This window comes from Dermacentor albipictus, chromosome 8 (assembly GCF_038994185.2).
Source record: "Dermacentor albipictus isolate Rhodes 1998 colony chromosome 8, USDA_Dalb.pri_finalv2, whole genome shotgun sequence".
NCBI classification, from domain to species: domain Eukaryota; kingdom Metazoa; phylum Arthropoda; class Arachnida; order Ixodida; family Ixodidae; genus Dermacentor; species Dermacentor albipictus.
Window position 1 is genome coordinate 14054249 of NC_091828.1, and position 20033 is coordinate 14074281.

Consider the following 20033-nt stretch of genomic DNA (forward strand, 5'->3'; position numbering starts at 1 on the left):
TCCCGCAAGATATGATTATTCAGCTCGCTTGAGGTTGCTGTTGGTATGGAAAGCTTGAGCGTCCGGTTCCCATAAAGACGGCTCATCGGTGAGGTGATTGCGGTTTAAATTATTGAGCAGTTGCTGCTGCGCCAGGTGTTTTTCACAAGTATTCACCCGAGCTAAACTTGCTCCAACAATCTGTACAAAGGCCGTAAAATCTAGAAAATGAATCCTGTAAAACTGAATGAACACGTTAAGTTACTTGCTTATTGGCTGGATGATTCTGCACCATATAACAAAAGTTGTTCATGCAAACGCACCATGCCGAATATAGAATATGATTATGCAAATCCTCATTGTTGCAGTATCTCTATGAAACGGAATTAGGAAGGAACAGCGCCAACTAAGACGACCACGAGAGCGAGAACGACACAAGACAAGCGCTTGACCTGTGTCGTTCTCCCACTCGTGATCGTCTTAGTTGGCGCGGTTCCTTCCCATTTCAAGTATGCACCATCTAGCCCAAATGAATGTTGTCCAGACCCGTGGGTCTATGAAACGGGCCTGAATGCTTATATGTACTTTCACCATGTCATTATAGAGCGTGGTAAACTAAGCGCAAGAAAGAAAACCCTCATCCATGCCACCATTTTTCGTCTGGTACAGCGCTACTTCAAAAACCTCCAGGATTTATGCATGGTTCCCTATGAATCAGACAGAATTGATTGCGTTAGGCGACTGTCTTGGTTTAATACAATAGAAAGCAATGTCCGCTTGGGGCAGAAATTCAAGAGCGTTTTCAATTTCTTTTTGCGTATGATATTTAAACATAGAGAAGCACGCCATAACATAGACATTAACCATGATGACATGCAGAATTTGAGCGTTTTTCTGGTATGAAACCCATTCCATGCCCACTTTTCGATAAAACTTTGGAGCAGTCACTCGGTAACAGTGGTACCTGCGTCAGCTTTGGCAGCACTGACAAGCAGTGAGGCGGCGACTGTCAGCGCGGCGAAGGCAGCGAGCGCCATGGTAGCAACCTGCAAGTAAATGATTGAAAAATTAGGCACAAGCTCAGAAACTTCCATCAGGGCCGTTAAACACTGTATTTCAGGAAAGGAAACTTTCCTCAAAGATTCGTATTCGCACATTGTAGAGTGATGGTCAAGAGCCCGTCTGCGTGTTCAAGAACGCAAGTAACCCCGGTAGCACATCGCTAGATCATTGGTTGCCGCCTTGGTCACACACAAACACACACACACACACACACACGCACGCACGCACGCACGCACACACACACAAACACAAACACATACGCACGCACGCACACACGCACACACAAAAACACATACGCACGCACGCACGCACACACGCACACGCACACACACACTTTCATTTCATTTATTAGTACTGTTTGCCCATTTTGTGGGCCGTTACAAGGTGGAAAATATTTGTTGCAATGCATAAAATTCATTGGAAATCCCAGCCTTGTAGACGTGTATATACAAAATAAAATTAATGTACACAACCTGCGGCTCACAACAAAATACAAATGCGGTAGTAAAAGCCCACACAGCAACATCAATATTTCCATGTAGGTGAGATTCGCTACAAACAAGCTGTCATGGTCAATTTGGTAGGTCAAGGTAAAGGTGTATAGATTTTTCAAACGAACTGACATAGTCTGTTTGCGTTATGTGCTGTGGCAGCGAGTTCCATTCCTCAATTTTTCGTGGGAAGAATGACTATTTAAATGTGTTGATACGAGTTTGGAAGGGTGTAAGTTGTTGGTTGTGACTGTTCCTCAATGTTCGGGCCGAGCGCTGCGTAATGTACAGTCCGGCGTTTATGTTAAAGAACTCACCCCGCAAAAAATAGAGGAACTTAAGTGTAGCAACTCTTCTCCGCTATAGCAGTTGAGGTAAGTTAACTTCTGACAACATCCTGGGGACTGAATCCGTGGGCTTATATCTAGGCAGATTAAGTCTACCTTCCCTTCTTCGTACTTTTTCGATCCTTGCTATCTGGGTTTTCGTATAGGGGTCCCACACGATACAGCCATATTCCAAAGTTGGTCTTACAAGTGTAAAATAGGCGGTTAGTTTCGCGATCGTCTTTCCTGCCCTAGTTTCCGGCGCTAAGTCCACACTTTTCGCTCGGCTGCACTACATAAGCTATGAATGTGCCTATTCCAATTGAAATTTTCACTTGTCATTAAGCCTAATACTTGAAGTAGCTTACTTTCTGTAATTTGTGTCCTTAAAGTTTGTATTCAAACGGAAAATTATCTTTAATTTTGTTTGTTATTCTTATAAATGACATTTTACTATGATTCATTTTCATTTTCCATTTCGTGCACCAGTCATGGACACTACTTAATGCTGTGCTTAACGTAATTTGACGTTCATTGGATGTTATATGTGAGTAAAGCAGGCAATCGTCGGTGAATAACCGAACCCTAACACCCGAGAAAAGTGTCTCTGCAATATCGTTGGTATAGCACACAAATACGACGGGATCGAGCGCAGAGCCCTGGGGAACACCTGATGAAACACCCAGAATGCCGGATGTTGCGCTGTTGATTTCCACGTACTGCGTTCTATATTTAGGATACGATTTAATCCAACCGACAATAGTACTATTATTTCCAAAATTCTTTGGTTTCCCTATAAGTTCTATGTGTGGAACCCGAACGAATGCTTTGGACATATCAAGACAAATTGCATGTACCAGATTTTTATCGTTCAGTGCATTTGCTAACTCGTGGACTGTTTCTACAAGCTGGGCCATCGTTGACAATTTCCGTCTAAAGCCATGCTGATTAGCCTTAAGCAGATTTTGGCCCTCAAGGTAATGAAATAAACTTGCCGATATTATATGTTCTAGTATATTGCAGCATGTGGACGTGATTGAAACTGGCCAGTAGTTCTCCACACAATTTTTGTTTCCGGTTTGGTGAACAGGCATAACTTTCGCTCTTAACCAGTCGGAGGGCAATTTTCGCTTATCCAGGGACAAGCTGAAAATAATGTTTAACTATTCAGACACCTATTCTGCATAACGTTTTAAAAACTCATTTGGGACGTTGTTAGGACTAAGCGACTTTTTTGTGTCAATATCTAGCAAAAGCGATAATATTCCTTGCTCGGATATAGTGATATCTGGCATGCCTTCCTGTTCGTGGATACTTTCGGTGCAGAGGTCAGCGCTTTGAACTTCTGAAGGCACGAATACGGGGTGAAAGAACTCGTAACATTTTTCAGCAATTTCTGTGTGATGGGTTACGATGTGGCCTCCGAAATGTATGCACTGAATGCAGTCTTTCGTAGGAGCGATGTGACGCCAGAAACGTTGTGGTGAACATTTGATAAAAGAATGTAAAGTCTCAGAAAAATATTTTTCTGTTGCTGAAATTAATTTGAGCTTAAAAATAGATGATATTTGTGAAATGTCATCTTGTTCTTTTACGTTGTTTTTTCTTTCATGCGTTTCAATTTGCGTCTTAAATGAAAAATTTCTCGATTAACCCACGGGTAACGCTTTCTAACTGTTTTTTTTTACGTTGAGGTACTAGTTTGTCCGCGCAATAATTGATTGTTCTTTTAAATTCCGTCCGCAAGATATGAACGTTATCCGATCCGTCGAGAAAGTAAATGGAAAAATTGGACGATCACAAGGAAGAAGGGACAGGCGCAATTCCTTGTGATTGTCTACAAAGCGCATCCAATTTTTCCAAATACAATGAATCAAGTTACCCAACAAAGCATCTTGAAATAGTAAAGTTGCTTTTCTATGTGGTCTAAAATGCTGACGTCGTCAGCCTTGTTCAAATCTCTAACGAAGATTTGTTTCCTTTTATTTTTACATAGGAGACCACTTTTTACGAGAAGTATAACAAGTTTGTGGTCTGAAAGTCCTTCTTCAATATTTAATTTCCCAACACCAAGTCCAGCAATGTTTCTCTCGTGGTCCACTTGTAGTTATCTCATTCACAACGTGTGTTAAGTTTTGATTACATGCGATGTAAAACAGGGTGTCACAGTTTGTAACGTCGGAAGAACCACTTTCAAGACTGTCCCATTGTGTACCCGGAAGATTAAAGTCTCCCGCGACCATTAAACGCGCGCCGGCAGGTACATTACAGCACAGATAGTCTTGGATTGATTTCAAAAATGTTAGAGGGGCGATTGGGGGTCTATATACCGCTCCAAGTACGCAGGAAACGCCGTTGAGTTTAAGCTTGCACCAAATACTTTCGGTTTCAGGACACTCTTTGAATCTTACGACGTCAATTCTTTCTTTAATGATGAGAGCCACACCGCCGCCTCGCGTGTCACGATCTTTGCGGATAACCCGTTAACCAGGGGGGACTATTTCAGAATCAGCAATTTCGGCGGGCAACCCAAGTCTCCATCACTACGAGAACATGTGGATTGTGCTGCGTAAGAAGGTGCTCAAACTCAACTGTTTTGCTTGCTAGGCCTCGCATATATATATATATATATATATATATATATATATATATATATATAGAGAGAGAGAGAGAGAGACAGAGAGAGAGAGAGAGAGAACCTCACTTAATGGGGGGACATAGGGCTTGAGCCTGGCGAGGTGAACAACATCACTGGTGACGTTGGGAGGCACTGAAGGCTGACCCACTGGGGCGATCTCGTATGGCCCGTCGGACAGTTGGCGTAAGATCTGGTACGGACCAGAATAACGGGAAAGTAGTTTTACCGACAAGCCGACCCACCGTGAAGGCGTCCAGAGCAGGACAAGAGAACCAGGTGAAAAATGGCGGTCTCGGTGCCGAAGGTCGTAGCCTCGTTTTTGAGAAGCTTGAGAGACTGTGAGGTGATGTCGGGCGACATCGCGGGCCTGGGCGGATAAGTAAATAGCATCGCGAGCGTAACCAGTGCTGGGTGCTTGTACTGCGGAAGATAGCAACGTGTCAAATGGCAAGGCGGAGTCACGACCATACAAAAGGTAAAAGGGTGAAAATCCGCCAGTGTCGTGACGGGACGGGTTGTATGCGAAAGTGATGTATGGTACAGCGACGTCCCAGTCGCGGTGATTGTCGGAAACGTACATGGCGAGCATTTCAGTTACTGTGTGGTTGAGTCGCTCGCTGAAGCCGTTCGTTTGAGGGCGGCACGAGGTAGCACTCTGGTGTTCTGTAGAACACTAGCGGAGCAGATCATCGACGACCTTCGATAGAAAGTAGCGGCCGCGATCTGTCAGCAACTGGCGAGGGGCGCCGTGGTGCAGGATGACGTCGTATAGCAAGAAGTCGGCGACATCTGTAGCGCAGCTGGTTGGCAGAGCTCGTGCGATGGCATATCTCGTGGCAAAGTCAGTTGCTACAGCAATCTATTTGTTTTCTTTGATGGAAATTGGAAAGGGGCCAAGGAAGTCGAGGCCCACATCGAAGAAGGGCTCTGTAGGGATATCAATTGGTTGAAGCAAACCAGCGGGAGGCATAGCAGGCGTCTTCCGGCACTGACAGAAGTCGCAAGAAGCGACATAACGGGGCGCCGAGCGATATATGCCGGGCCAGAAGAAGCGGCGCCGCAGGCAGTCGTAAGTACGAGTGATGCCCAGATGTCCAGCAGTAGTAGCGTCGTGAATTTGCTGGAGCATGGCGAGTCGAAGGTGCTTGGGAATCACTAGAAGGAGCTCCGGGCAGTCATGACGAACGCTACGACGGTATAAAGTTCCATCGCGCAAGGTGAACATCCGGATGGACGGGTCATTGGGCGAGGAGTTTAGGCGTTTTATAAGTGTTCGAATAACAGGATCTTTGCGCTGCTCGTCGCCAATATGGAGGAAGGCGGAGAGGCATAGAACACTGATGTCCGAGTCTGCATCGGTATGCTCCGGTTGATCCACGGGATTGCGGGACAGGCAGTCAGCCTCTTTATGCAGGCGCCCTGACTTATACACAATAGCAAATGTATGTTCTTGTAGATGCAACCCAACGTGCTAGTCGTCCAGCTGGGTCCTTCAAAGAGGAGAGCCAGCACACGGCGTGATGATCGGGTGCGACGCAGACGCTCCGACCGAAAAGGTACGATCGAAATGTCGCGATCGCCCTTACGAGCGCGAGACATTCTCTCTCAGTAATGGAGTAATTTCGGTCTGCGTGGAAAGAAGGCGGCTAGCGCAAGCAATGATACGGTCGTGGCCCTGTTGGAGCTCAGCGGGGACAGCGCCGATACCATGATCACTCGCGTCAGTTCGTACTTCAGTGCACGCAGACGGGTCAAAGTGTGAAAGAATAGGGAAAATTGTAAGCCGCTCAATCAGGGCACAGAAGGCTTTCTCCTGCAGTGGTCCTTAAGAGGAAGAGACGTCTTTCTTAATAAAGTCAGTGAGAGGGTGAGCGATGCCGACAAAAGTTTTCACAAATCGCCGGAAATAAGAGGATAAGCCCAGAAAACTACGGACATCGTTTTTTGAACAAGGTACAGGAAAATTTCGCATGGCGTGAACTTTCTGTGTATTAGGTTGAATTCCGGTGGCGTTAACGAGATGGCCGAGCATGTTAATTTCACGGCGACCGAAATGGCCCTTGAAAGAGTTTAGCTGGAGGCCAGCCCTGCGAAACACGGAGAGGGTTGTCAGTATGGTTGTGAGGCGCCGCAGGTGGCTCTCAGAGTTCGGCGAAAACACAATCACATCGTCGAGGTAACAGAGGCATGTAGACCACTTCAAGCCGCGCAAAAGAGAGTCCATCATGCGCTCGAATGTAGCTGGCGCATTGCATAATCTAAATGGCATGACTTTGAATTGGTACAGATCATCCGGTGTAACGAAAGTGGTTTTCTCACGTACCGTCTCATCGACGCTAATCTGCCAATAGCCGGAGCGGAGGTCAATTGATGAAAAGTATTTGGATCCGTGAAGGCAGTCTAGAGCGTCATCAATAAACATCCTTCTTTGTTATCCTGTTGAGGCGATGTAGTCAACTCAGAAGCGCCATGAGTTGTCGTTTTTCTTTACCAAGACAACCGGTGATGCCCACGGGCTACTGGAAGGTTCAATGATGTCCTTGTGCATCATCCTGTCTAGGCCTCTTTCTGTATGATGATGGCCCTTTCATTTGTGGAGACAGGATATGGCCGCCTATGAATGGGGCTGGCGTCCCCAGTGTCGATCCGATGCGTGACAACAGATGTCTGGTCAAGTGAACGGTCGTCCAAATCAAAGATGTCCCGATAAGATTACAGGAGGTGACAAAGAGCTGTTGTTGGCTCGGAAGGAAGGTCAAGGGTCATCTTAGAAACATCGTCTGCAGGCGTCCAGTACGAAGTAGTTGGTGACAAAGGTCCGTTGGTACTGAGGAAGGATTCTGAGGTCAAAGAAGAAATCTGAAATTCTTCCAAAGAAGTGATATGCGCTATGGCGATACCGTGGGGCAGCACATACGACGAAAATCCAACATTGAGGATAGGCACGCCAGCGCAGTTTTCGCGGATCAGGATTAAGGTTTTCGGTAGGCTAATATTGCGTGACAAAACCACGTCAGTAAGCGGCGACACAACGTGGACAAGGCGTCAGGAGGACATTTGTAGCCGCCTGTGGAGACAGCCTTGCAAACTCAGCAGAACATAAGCGGTGTGAAGCACAAGTGGTTGCGTCGGCAGGAAGCGGCAGATCCAACTGTACAACACCTGTGGAGCAGTCAATTTGGGCAGATTGTTTCGAAAGGATGTCCAGGCCGAGAATTGGGTAGTGCGGACAGCGTTCAAGGACGATAAATAGAACAACGGTATAATGGCCCCAGTGGTCACACGTGCTGTGCACATTCCAAGGACAGGTGAAGTACTCCCATCGGCGACTCGCGCAGTGCACGGCACGGCGGCTGTCAGAACCTTTTTGAGCCTTCGGGGGAGAGCAGCGCTCATAACTGAAAGCTGCGCTCCAGTGTCAACGAGATATCGAACAGGAGCGCCATGAACTTCAATGTACAGTAGGTTTCCACATGTAGTCAGGGTCAACAGAGTATTTGTGGGCCGGGTCGAAGTTGCAGCTTCACCTCCATGAGCTGCACCGCCTAGTTTCCCGAAGCGAAGCGACTGGTTGCAGAAGGGTACGAAGAGCGGTGAACGAGAGACGAACGGGACCTACGACCTTGCCGAGACGGGGAGCGGCTGGATCTTGGTAGAGCACTGTCGGCGCTGATGTTCCTAGTCGGCGTATAGGGCGAGAAAGTACGATTGTCTGGTACATAGCGGTGATGACTCGAAGACGACCAACAAGAAGGCGACGACCGGTGGTTGCGGAAATGACAGGCGATGTGTCCAATACCGGAATAATTAAAACAGATGGGTTTATTATCCGCTTTGCGCCAGTCAGCCGGGTTGCGATGGAGTGGGGCAAAGCTTTGCGTCTGGGAGCGAGCGGCGGAAGAAATCTGGTGGTGTTTTTATGGTGGACCGAGCAGAGATATTGAATGCCCCAAACTTGCTATTTCTTATGTTTGCTAGCGGTAACGCTTTCCCGACAGCCTGAACGAACGGGAGCCGGGGCCATGGCCCCAAGCTCACGGCGAACGGTGCGCGTTATTTCTTCCGGCCCTCTGGGCTGAACGAAACGCGACGGGTCTTCCCAAGAAGATGTCGCGGCGGTATTGGGCAATTGCTCGAAAGTTTGAGCTACGTGGCGGCCTTTCGCTTGTTCGAAGCGCCAGCACTCCTTTATAATTGCATCCACAGTGGCGCAATCCTTACACATCCGTAGATTGAAGGAATCGTCTGCAATACCTTTCAGTATGTGACAAATCTTGTCTGCCTCGGTCATGTTGTCATCAGCCTTGCGACAGAGGGCCAGCACATCCTGTATGTGGAGATCTGAGCGCGGCAAGCGTTTTTTATTTTGCTGCCAGCTGACGACGAACAGGTCTGTCAAACAGGTCTCGCATTCTTTCTTTGCGGATATCCCAGTTTGTTAGGCCAGCTTCACGTGTGTCGTACCATTGCTTAGAAGTTCCCCTCAGATAAAATATCACGTTTGCTAGCATCATTGTTGGGTCCCACCTGTTGTTGTCGCACACTCGCTCGTACATCTTAATCCAGTCCTCGACGTCGGCGTTGTCCGTGCCACAAGATGTCCAGTTACCCACAATTTCTTTAAATAACTCTAAAATTGAAGTGGTAAAAAGCTTCAAATCACTGGGCGTGTATTTTTCACAAAACATGACATGGGATGAGCACGTGAACTACATTATTAATAAACTATCTAGGACAACCGGCATTATGCGCCGTCACTGTTGCTATTTTCGTACCTCTGTTAACATACTCATATATAACTCTTTATTTTCTTCGCTATTGAATTACGCGTTTCTTCTATGGCCAACAACAACAACTTCAAACATTAGCAAACTTTCTGTCTTGCAAAAAAGGTGCTCTACGACTAGCCTGTGAAGTCCTATATCGCTACCACAGTGCACAATTGTTTAAGAAGCACCACTTCATTCAGGTTCCATCAATGTATGATTACAAGCTATGCCGTTTATGTAAACTCGGTTTGCTGAAACATAATGATGCCATGACAAACCAAGCAAGGCTTGAGAAAAACTTCCTTGCTTATAATGTGCGCATCCTGAAGTGCGGTACGTCGCCAAATGTAGGACCAATTACGGAAATAAAATGTTAAAATTTCAATTGCGTACACTTCTAAACCACATAATAAAAGAAAATAAGTTTGACATATCTAGCACATCACCAAAGCAACTGCGTTTAATGCTTGTATAATGATGTGATACGGTGATTTTTGATTTGACTACTGTATAATCCCCTTTACAGTGACGTTTTATAACTCCTGTAAGTGTTTTCCTCTTAGTAGGTCGTACTCCCTTAGCCGCACGCTTTTATGCTTCCACGTGTGATAGGGGTTCAGGGCTCCTCAAGCTGTTTTTACAGCTTTTACCTGTCCACCTCGTAACATTTTCTTGTTGCGGAATAAACTCCATTCCATTCCATTCCATTCCCCGGGTCCCGCGGATGAGTGAGGATGACCGTTGTCACGGGCTGCTGAGGCGTTGCCGCTTGTGTGGGTTGATTTGCCATTGTGGCAGCAGGTATATGATGTCCGCTGCGAAGTTCCGTGATTGTACCCCACACCTCCACCAAGATGTTGCAGGAAGAAAGCAGGACAACGAGTGTAAAATATTGTACATTTACAAATGGTGTATATGGCGTTCAGGCAACTGCCAGACTTTGTCTTCCTCTAGTCCAATTCAACTTCATCCTTCACTTCACCGTAACAATATAAATACCAACACCTTGCAACAGGCGCTGCAGGATTGCAAAGGGGAAGAAAACGAGCGCCAGTGCACGCGTCATGCGCCATCACCTTCTTTGACGGACGCCAGTGAAGAGTCAGACGAAGAGTCTCCGACCCACGTGCGGGTGCTTCAGTTTTTCATGTACTCAGTTGACGGTAGAGACACTGGCTCAACCCCACTTGCACCAAGAACGTCAGCGCCATACCGGAGCTTACACCAGTGCGCCGTGTCAGCCGGATTCGGGAACTAGCCCTAGAGATCGTACCATCATCTGGCAGGACAATGGCCGTGGTGGAATGTATAGAGGCGGCAGTACCAACTCATTACACGCTGCAGAACCCGCGAGTGCCAAGTTCCTTCTACGGCGAACTTTTTGAAGACACAGAAAACTAGCTGGACCACTTTGAACGAGTAGCAGCTTTCAATGAGGGCGACGACAAAGCGAAATTAAGGAACGTGTATTTTAGCCTCTGGGATGGTGCTCGCACCCGGTTCTAGAACTGCGAAGAGGTCTGGACGTCATGGCGTGAGTTACGCCGGTGATTCTTGTAAACCTACTCGAGCCCCTGTTCTCGAGATCGAGCAGAACGGCCCCTCCAATCGCGCGCTCAGAAGCCCAAAGAAAGTGTAACTATATACGTGGAAGGCATGACGCGTCTCTTCAGACGAGTCGATCCTAGCATGCCCAAAGACCAGAAGCTCCGTCATTTGATGCGGGTTGTCAAAGAGCAGCTTTTCGGTGCGCTTGTTCGTAGTCCGCCGAGGACGGATACCGATTTCCTCACAGCAGTTGTTATGGAAAAGGCGCTGCAGCCGCGGTCGAACCAGCACAACCGGTAAGTAAACGTTGCTTCGACGACCATCAGTCTGGGAGCTTTCGCGACTGACATTGAAGTACTCCGCAAGATAATACGTTCGGTATTCCGCCCCTAGCTCCATCAGCTGCATCGGGTGCAGCCGCCAGAAGTCAAATACATTTCCGGCATCGTGCATGACGAAGGGCAGCATGCACTCGGGGTACCTCAACCTCGCCCCGAACAAGCACTCCAGGCGAGTGACTTTCGGCGCACGGCTTACGCTGGCGCGTTGAGGTGCAGCTTCCCTACATCGGCCTTATCGCCACCCGCTGCGAGCGATTTCTAGCGTGTGACTTCCGGAGACACATTGAGGCATTCGATCCTTGCATCAGCGCCGCTAGCTCCCGGCACCCTCCACGTTGCACTGCATTCGGCACAAGTGGTTCCTTACTTGCCGGTCAACTACCCTGTCACACGTAAATCGGACATTTGGCGCACGCCCGACCGACGATCGCTTTATTATCATTGTGGTGAGACGAGTCACGTATACCGAGAATACCACTATCGTCAACTTGGACAGCAGGAGCGTAACTGCGAGTCGACCTATTTGGAACAGATTCATTTTTTAACGAATCTCCCGCTAATGAACTATGCCTCAAACCATTCCAGGCTTGTGAAGAATGGGATAGTCATTTTGTGTTTCCGGTCAGCGTTGAAAAGTCATGTTGCCACACTGTAAACATTGCATTTCTTGAGCAAGTTGATTAGTTGAGAAAGCCTGGGTACCCGCTCGCTGTGATAATTGGCGTCACGCGCTAGACTAATGAAAAAACTTAAACACGATAAAGAGCAATGCACAATCAAAGTCAGAATGATTTAGCTTCCAAGGTTTCAGTGATTCCGTATGTTCCCGGCCTTTCACACATACATAAAAGGGTGGCTGGGAGTTACGAAGTAAAAGTGGTGTTTTCGCCAAAAAACAAAATCGGTAGTGTGTGTTCTAAGGTTAAAAATAAGTTTGAAAGAAAGAACGATGCAAAGAAAGAATGTAGCGTGAAACATCCGCGTAAGAACCAATTTGTTGATGGCTGAAGAACGTTGTTTATCAGATTCCTATGACGTGTAGTAATGTGTACGTAGGGCAGACTTCGAGGGGCATTAACACGAGACTAAGGGAACACTTATATAGTCTGGAAGGTCACCCTGGTACGCATATTGCAATGCATTGTGAAAAACGTGACTGCTCACCTTGTCTTTGTAGCACTGACATTTTGCATAGGCATAGGAATCAAACCGAGAGAGAAATTGTTGAAGCGCGCTGGATTGAAAAACAAAAGGAAAAAATGCATCAGCCATCCTTGTGTTTTATTGTCGGATAACGAAAATTCGCTTCTGTCATCACATCTTTAACGCATTTTCATCGTAAGTGCTTGTTTCATGCGCCTTGCTGTTTTTATGTTGACTGGGTGGCTTTGGTCCACGGCAGTTTATCACAAGTGTTGTTACATGCGCTATAGGTGTGCTCTGTTGATTAGATCGCGCAGATCTGTGGCCTTTTAAGCAGGTGGTTTTTCGAAACTAAAAGGCGTTGTTAGAAAGAGCTCGTCCTTGTGTTGCTCCTCTTGTTCGTTCCTGTTTGTTTGCGCACAAGTTAAAAAAAAAAAAAAACATTGGACAGCTGGGTTTCGCTGCCAATACACCTCGACCCCGGTTCGGGCAGATGTCGCCCGGAATGGAAGAGTTCATCACCCAGCAGCGTGCGCCGCAGTAAGTGAAACACCAGCCGCGATCGCCATCACCGCAGCGATCTTATTCAGGTCATGCAGGAACATCGATGATGACGCAGGGACAGTATCCAAAACCTCGCCCGGAAAACTGACGTTAGGGACCTTTCGAGGCGCGGCTGCTGATACGCGCCCTGCTAAAGACCTCCAATCGACGCTACCTATTCCCGACGGAGATTTGACGACGGCTGTATCCAGAGATTCGACCACGCCTGTACCTCACCTTGAAGACAAGTTCTCAAAGAACGTACTAGTGCTTGTCGACCATAGAAATGTTAGTGCGCCAGTAGGCGCTGATGCCGATTACTCGATTATTAGCGGAAAATTATTAGCGGAAAGTTGTTATGCCTTGGACTGGGACGCAAGTTCTTCAGATGGCAGACACGTTGTCGCTCCTCTTAGCGTTTGCACTGAAATTCCACGTTCCTCGCTAGCTGCACTGGTCGGCGCGAATTTTCCGGGAATATGGTGCCATCATTGAACTCAGGACACGTTACATCACTTTCTCTACAAAGAAAGCTACGACATAAGATGATGCCTGCCTCTATAAAACGGGTCTTCGTGTTTCCGACGGCAGTGTGACGATCCAGCCTCACTCCAGCGTTATGGTTCAGGTGAAATCCGAAAAGGTGCCCAATCGGTTCAACAACTTTAAAATCATTATTCATATAATAAACCAAATATTTCTAGCATATCTGTGCTACTATCCCAACTATCAGGTTGAAAAAGTGTCGCCATCTCGCGGGCTTGCGTGATGATAATTGCGTGACATTCGTTCAGCGATCAGATTTTCTGTGTGGCCGACATAAAACTTTCTCGTGTTAAAATACTTGGTTAGTAAGCATTGATGGCCGAACGCCAGCTGGAATAGTGCACTAACCGGCAAGTCTTTCCACTGCATCACGAGTGGATAACCAGCACGCATAAAGTAAACTGGTGAATCGCACGCTTAAGAAACGTTTGTACCAAGCTTTCCAATTGTGGCCGCAGCACCGTTGTTAGCGCCGGTCACATTGTTTCCGTGCGCAACGCGCGGTAATAGGCGTTGGATATTGGCGTCGCGTTTGAAATAGCCGCCATACGAACTAGGCTAATAGACGACTTCTGCAAACTCCTAACCTGAGTACTGGACATCATCTAGCATGACAGACCAGTTCTTTAAATGTTGAGATATGTCGGTTACAAGTGTAAAAATAAAGAATTCTGAACGATAATATGTAGAGTTTGTGAGAAGGGGGCGCTCGATATGTCTCGGGCATTCCCTAATACGAATTATGTGTGGTAAGCTGACTGAAGTCCGACCAAAATATAAATTAAGGTACAAATAACATTCCTGTTGTACACTACTTCTTTCCGGGCTAGTCAGTTTATTACGACAAGAAAATCAACTACTCGATGCGAACAAGGGCGTAAGAAGCAGAAGCACAAGCGTCGAGCAGAGCGTGGTTACATCGTCGTTTCTGTTGTTTCTGTGCGAGCAACCGTTCGCTACGGCCAAATAACTGCTTTGTTGGTGTACAAAGCTGGCAGGAAAGAAAAAAAAAGATTTGATTCCCCTTTGTGGAGATTAAATTCGTTTTGAACAAGCCAACTACTGGTAATGGTGAAGCTTTTCTCATTATGTCAGACGAGTTTCAATGCACCTGTCATCATCACCAGCCATTGTTTCCACTTGCTACTCCCCCAAAAAGAAAGACAATTTTGTGCGATTCTCAACTTTCTCTCCTGCTATGGCAATTTTGTGGTGAGGCCATTTAGAGAAGTTTGTTGGTCTCAGACACCAACTGGTCCCTAGTCGCTCTTGGTGCAACTGTAAAGCTAACATAATATAGTGGTTGATACTTGCCTCACGCAGCGTCCGAATGAGTTGGCAGTTATCCGAGTGGTTTGTCTCGTGTCTTGCTTCGAAACAGCTAGACTGGGGTCACTTCAGAGCAAACGAATGATGTCGGGTCTCTTCTTGCACTCTGGGTCACAGATGCTTGCTGTCGCGCACAGTACTGGAGCGCGCGCAGGGGATACTCAGGTTGCCTGATATTTTACACTTTCGCTGTTTTCCGGATTGTTCGCGGACCACAAACGCACAAAAAGAGTTCGGGCACACCACGACGGCCAATAAAGCACTGCATCCGAGTCTTTCACTCGATGCCTCGTAACTTCGCTCTCAGGTTAAAAGGAACCTCAGCAGTGGCCGGTCGACCGAAGCAAGTGCCTGACGATAGACCCACTCGACCTGCACTTCGCGACGGGCCAGCTACTGCGAGAGACGTGGACACGCGCCGCCAGCTCTTTCTCCGCGGTCGGCTGTGCTCGCGCACCACTTTATAGACGCCCGCCGAGTGAGAGGAGAGGCCCGAAATGTGGGTCACCGCCGAGAAAGGGACGCCGCTGCTCCTTTCCTCGGACGGGCCCCGAAATGTGGGGGAGGCCCCGAGAATTTGGTTCGCGAAGCAACGTTGCAGGACAGACGACGTTGACTCACGACGGTTAACGCCGTTTGTGCGGGCGAGGCCACAAGAAGAAATACACAAGTTACTGAATGATACCAGCAGCATATGTAGAGAGCTGGCCACCGCGCCTGGACGACCACCTCTTTATTTCCATGCTTATGGTAAACAACACGCTTGACAGTTATCCCTCATGTACTGCGAAAATTGTTTAGAGCAGAAATGAGCAGAACAAGCTCATATTGTAGCGCCAAAAACTGGGAAAAGAAAAATTCTAAGTGAAAAACAGAAGAGAACGAAAGAGGGCGCTACGCTCACACCGTTTATTGGGACAAAGCTTCCTACATACAGTGTGTCCGTAAAGTCATGGTCACAGGAAATGAACGAAAGAAGATAGAAATGTGAAATCTTTACCAAATAAATGCAAAACTCTCCAAGCTTTATACCTGTCCAGTGCAGCTCTAGGTGCCCTATATTTGTTGCCCCCCACACATCTAAACAATATTCAAGTTCTTCTCACAGATGGCTAAGGAGGTTTGGTGTAACAAAGGGAATAACGTCTGTGATTCTCTGTTCTAAATGATTAAATGGTGGCGCTTTGTTGTACACGCAACGATATTAACGTTGCAATTCAGTCACGGACTCAAATTTAGCATGCCACAGGAAACATTGAACTTTCCTCTGCACCGCCCACATCTCCGCTGGCGTGGACTGATCCGCTACTGCATCACCTGTGTGCGCACACCCTTGCGCACGATACTACGTAAACTTGTAGAGTTCTCCTTTTATTTCGCGGAAATTTCACACTTCTAACTTGTTTTGTTGCTTTTCTGTGACCAGTCAAAACTGCGCCATGACTTTACGGAACACTGTATATACAGCAGGCACTCTCGACGCCAGGGGGGCAGCAAAGAGCAAGCGAAAAGCCGAAAGCAGACCATTGTATGTGGCCTTTTTAGACATTACAGGAGCCTACGACAATGTAGACCGTAACATTTTGTGGGATATACTGGAAGGGGGAGGCTTAGGTAACGATTCTGTACAGCTTTTGAGAGAGATTTACCTAGAAAATACCGTTTGCGTTGAATGGGAAGGGATGAGGACCAAGGAGAAAGTTGATATCAACAAAGGACTGAGGCAGGGGTTCCCTTTATCCCCGCTGCTGTTTATGATGCACATGGTGAGGATGGAGAGGGCGCTAGAAGGAAGTAATATCGGGTTTAATCTCTCATACAAACAGGCGGGTACAGTAATAGAGCCGCAACTCCCAGGTTTATTTTATGCGGACGACATTGTGTTGCTAGCTAACAAGCAAAGTGATTTGCAACGTCTGGCTAATATCTGTGGACGAGAAGGCAACACTTATGTTTGAGATTTAGTGTTAGAAAATCAGGTGTTATGGTATTCATTGAAAACAGTGAAGATACAGTGGAGATACAGGGCCGAGAAATACCTCGGGTAACAGAATATAAATACATTGGTATATGGATAAACGAAGGCAATAGTTTTATGGAAACATAAGAAAAAACCATAACAGTAAAGGGGAAGAGAAACGCAGCCATAAAGAAGCACAGAGTGCTATGGGGATACAATAGGTACGAGGTCCTCCGAGGTATGTGGAAAGGTGTAATGGTTCCAGGACTTACTTTTGGAAATGCGGTTGTTTGCTTTAAATCAGGGGTATAATCAGGACTCAACGGGAACCAAAGGTCAGTGGGTCACCTCGCATTGGGCGCTCACGGGAAGACTACAAATGAAGCTGTGCAGGGTGATATGGGCTGGACTAGTTCTGAAGTGAGGGAGGATCGCAGTAAAAGTGAGTATGAAGAACCGCTGAGGAATATGGAAGAAAGTAAATGGGCTGGGAGAGTGTTCAGGTATCTGTACAGGAAGAACATTGATTCACAGTGGAGGAACAGAATTAGGAAGCTTACCTGCAAGTATGCGGCCTGTACGGTGGGCAACACAGCAACAAAGAAGGTCGAGCGGGAAGTCAGAGAGGCTGAAATAATCTCATGGGTGGCGGCAATGGAAAAGAAACCTGCCATGAGTGAGTACTTATGAGGAAAAAACGAAATCAGGAAGGAAACCATTTATGATATCTCAAATTGAAGCTCTTTGCTTTTCGAAGAGAGATCGGGATGCCTTAGAACACGCCCCTATAAAGCGAGATATAAGAAGGAAGAAGAAGCATGCGCTTGCTGCGGTAAAGTTAGGGAAACGACGGAGCATGTTTTTTTTAGAATGTGAAGACATCTACCTAGCGCTTTATTTAGGCACCACTGGCCTCCTTGAAGACCTTGGATTCAGAGGGAGCAAACATGTCCGCAGACATGTCCACAATAGGCATGTAAAGCAATAGGCATGGCATGTAAAGCAAACATGTCCGCAATAGGCATTAGTAAGAGGCTATAGGAGGATTGGTGGAAGAAACGTAGGAAAACGACAAAAGACGGAGACGTACCAAAGCACAGTTCGCAATAGGGGATCAGAAAATTTGGGCGTGGTAGTTCATAGTGTTTTTTTTCTTTTTTCATTGTTTAACTTATGTAGGAAATTAGGCAGTAGCAAGAGCCTGATGGCGCAATCCACCGCCCCGTTCCAAAGGGGACGCTCTTATCATCCATCCAACCAACCACTTCACTTTGTTTGCATCAAACCTAACAATTTCGTTTCCGCATCATATAGCGAAACATGTGTTTGACTGCCACGTGCTTGACCACTGACGTGATTGTGATATGCCCCTAGCAGTTTCCGCGCTGTTTTCAAGCGAAACTCCTTTTTTACCCTCTTCCTTCGACTTTCCCACTACTGCTGCTGTTGCTGCTGCTGTCTGGCACATCACGTCGGGGCACGGTTTAGAGGGTGCGTATACTTGACATGAGCAAGGGAGACAGGAAGTACGACGAGAGAAACCTTTGCACTGCTTCGAATATGCACACTGCCCACTGGAGCTCCCTACGCTTTGCCACATTAGCCTCTTGACAGTTGTAATTATCTGCGAACTCCCGCAAAAGCACTGCAGAAATTGCGGCGCTTACCTTTTTACTAACGTGCAAGTCCTGAGGGATGCTAGATAGAATGGCAGAATGAAGGGGAAGTGGAGGCAGAGAATGGGTAGAACCGACGCAGTCGCGGAATAATTGAAAAACAGCGCTGCCAGTTTTCGCTCGCACTTCTCTTACTAGGGGAGTGGGCGGAATTGCGAGAAGGTAACGTGAGAAGCCAAAGAAACGCTACTACCTGACAGTGATTGCGGGCAAACGGGATAAATTCAAGTTCATTGTAGGGTACGGCCTGCTTGTGGTGATTCTGAAAAACAAACACCATGCGAATCTGTCAAGCGGTACGCTTACACAGGGCGTGCAGTAGCAGAGTCGCATTAAAAATCCCCGTAGCGTCTAGGCGACACTACGGGAGTGGTCACACGTCAAGTCAACATTTCTGTGCCCACCACGGTATTTTTGTGGCTAAGGCATTGCTCGAGGTCGCTGGTTTGATCTCGACCGCGGAAGCCATATTTCGACTGGGGCGCTATAAGAAACGCTCCTGCACTTAGATTCAGGGACACGTCAAGGAACACCACGGTGTGCAAATAATCTAGAGTCCACCACTACGGTGTGCCTCATAAACGGATCATGGTTTTGGCAAGTGCAGCCCCATAATTAATTTAATGTTTTGTACTTCTGCCAGAGTCTGATGTTGATGTGAGGCAGTGAATTGCTCAACCCTCTCAGAAGTCGTGAATTACGGCTCGCAAAAACGCCTCAAGCAAAGAACTCCCCTGTCTGTTATGTGTACTACGCCGACAAACAGCAGTGATGTACACAAAGTAACGTTTAGCATCAACGAAACGCTCTCGTGTTCGACTAAACGTTGAATAAATTAAACATTCGCTGTCCACGATACCGCTAACTATCGTCATTCAAAGCAAACAGCACGGAAAGCTTCGTTTACATTGATTCCCACCATGCGCGGGATGCGCATATTGGTTGATCTTTACTTGTACCTTAGTTCTCACCTAAGAAATACGTGGTTTACAGGAACACAATCTGCAACGTTGCCTCATTCGGTCGTACGCAACGGCTAATCTGCCCAATGCAGGTTTTTCCGCAACCTAGCGATAAATGGTAAACCACAGCAGTTGAACACATTTGGCGTAGTGTTTTGCGTGCTTGGCCTTCCACATTTGCCTAGCAGATCCCCAAATTCGGGGGTGTTAGGAACGACCTGCAGAGGTGCCGACATGGAAAGTTTTCTCAGCCAGCTGCAGCTGCGAGAGTGGCGAGCTTCCCCGAAGAGACCATGGAAGCGTTCACCACCTGCCGCGCTGACTTGTCTCGTATAGGGACGACGATGTGCCGCGTCAACACCCCCTCGGCGCCGCTATGAATAAACGCGATCGGTGGACCAACTATTGTTAGTAAAATCGCCAACGCCTTCCCGGTTCGACAGAATCAGGGAGAATTCCTGGAAGGAGATGCCTTGCGGGACCTTCCCATGAGCCTTTGAAGACGCCAGACAATGGACAGCCGAGGCGGCCGCTGTACGAGGTCAGCTCGGGTGCTTGCTCGGGTCAAGCACCGTGATTACGAGAACCCACTCTCCTCGACGTGGTCAGTAAAACCTGGTGGAAGTGTGTGTAACCCTTCTCCAAAAAGGCGTGTTGACTACGTGACGTTGGACGCTACGAATTGGGATCTAGGGAGGACAGAGTGTTTATAAGCAGCAG

General features: G+C 47.3%; 1 protein-coding gene across 2 annotated transcripts in view; it reads right to left on the reverse strand.

Annotated features, from left to right (window-relative positions):
- LOC139048622 (uncharacterized) overlaps positions 1–20033 on the reverse strand; it is a 171205-nt gene that overhangs the window by 111247 nt on the left and 39925 nt on the right. Inside the window, exons 1-2 of one of the 2 annotated variants that reach the window (XM_070523071.1) lie at positions 14701–15134; positions 944–1025 (exon numbers count right to left, since the gene is read on the reverse strand). In XM_070523071.1, coding sequence (XP_070379172.1) covers positions 944–1016 — 73 coding nt within the window. In that variant the 5' untranslated portion in view covers positions 1017–1025; positions 14701–15134. Of the gene's footprint in view, positions 1–943; positions 1026–14700; positions 15135–20033 lie in introns of those variants that run through there. The other variant, XM_070523072.1, reaches the window with a different exon arrangement.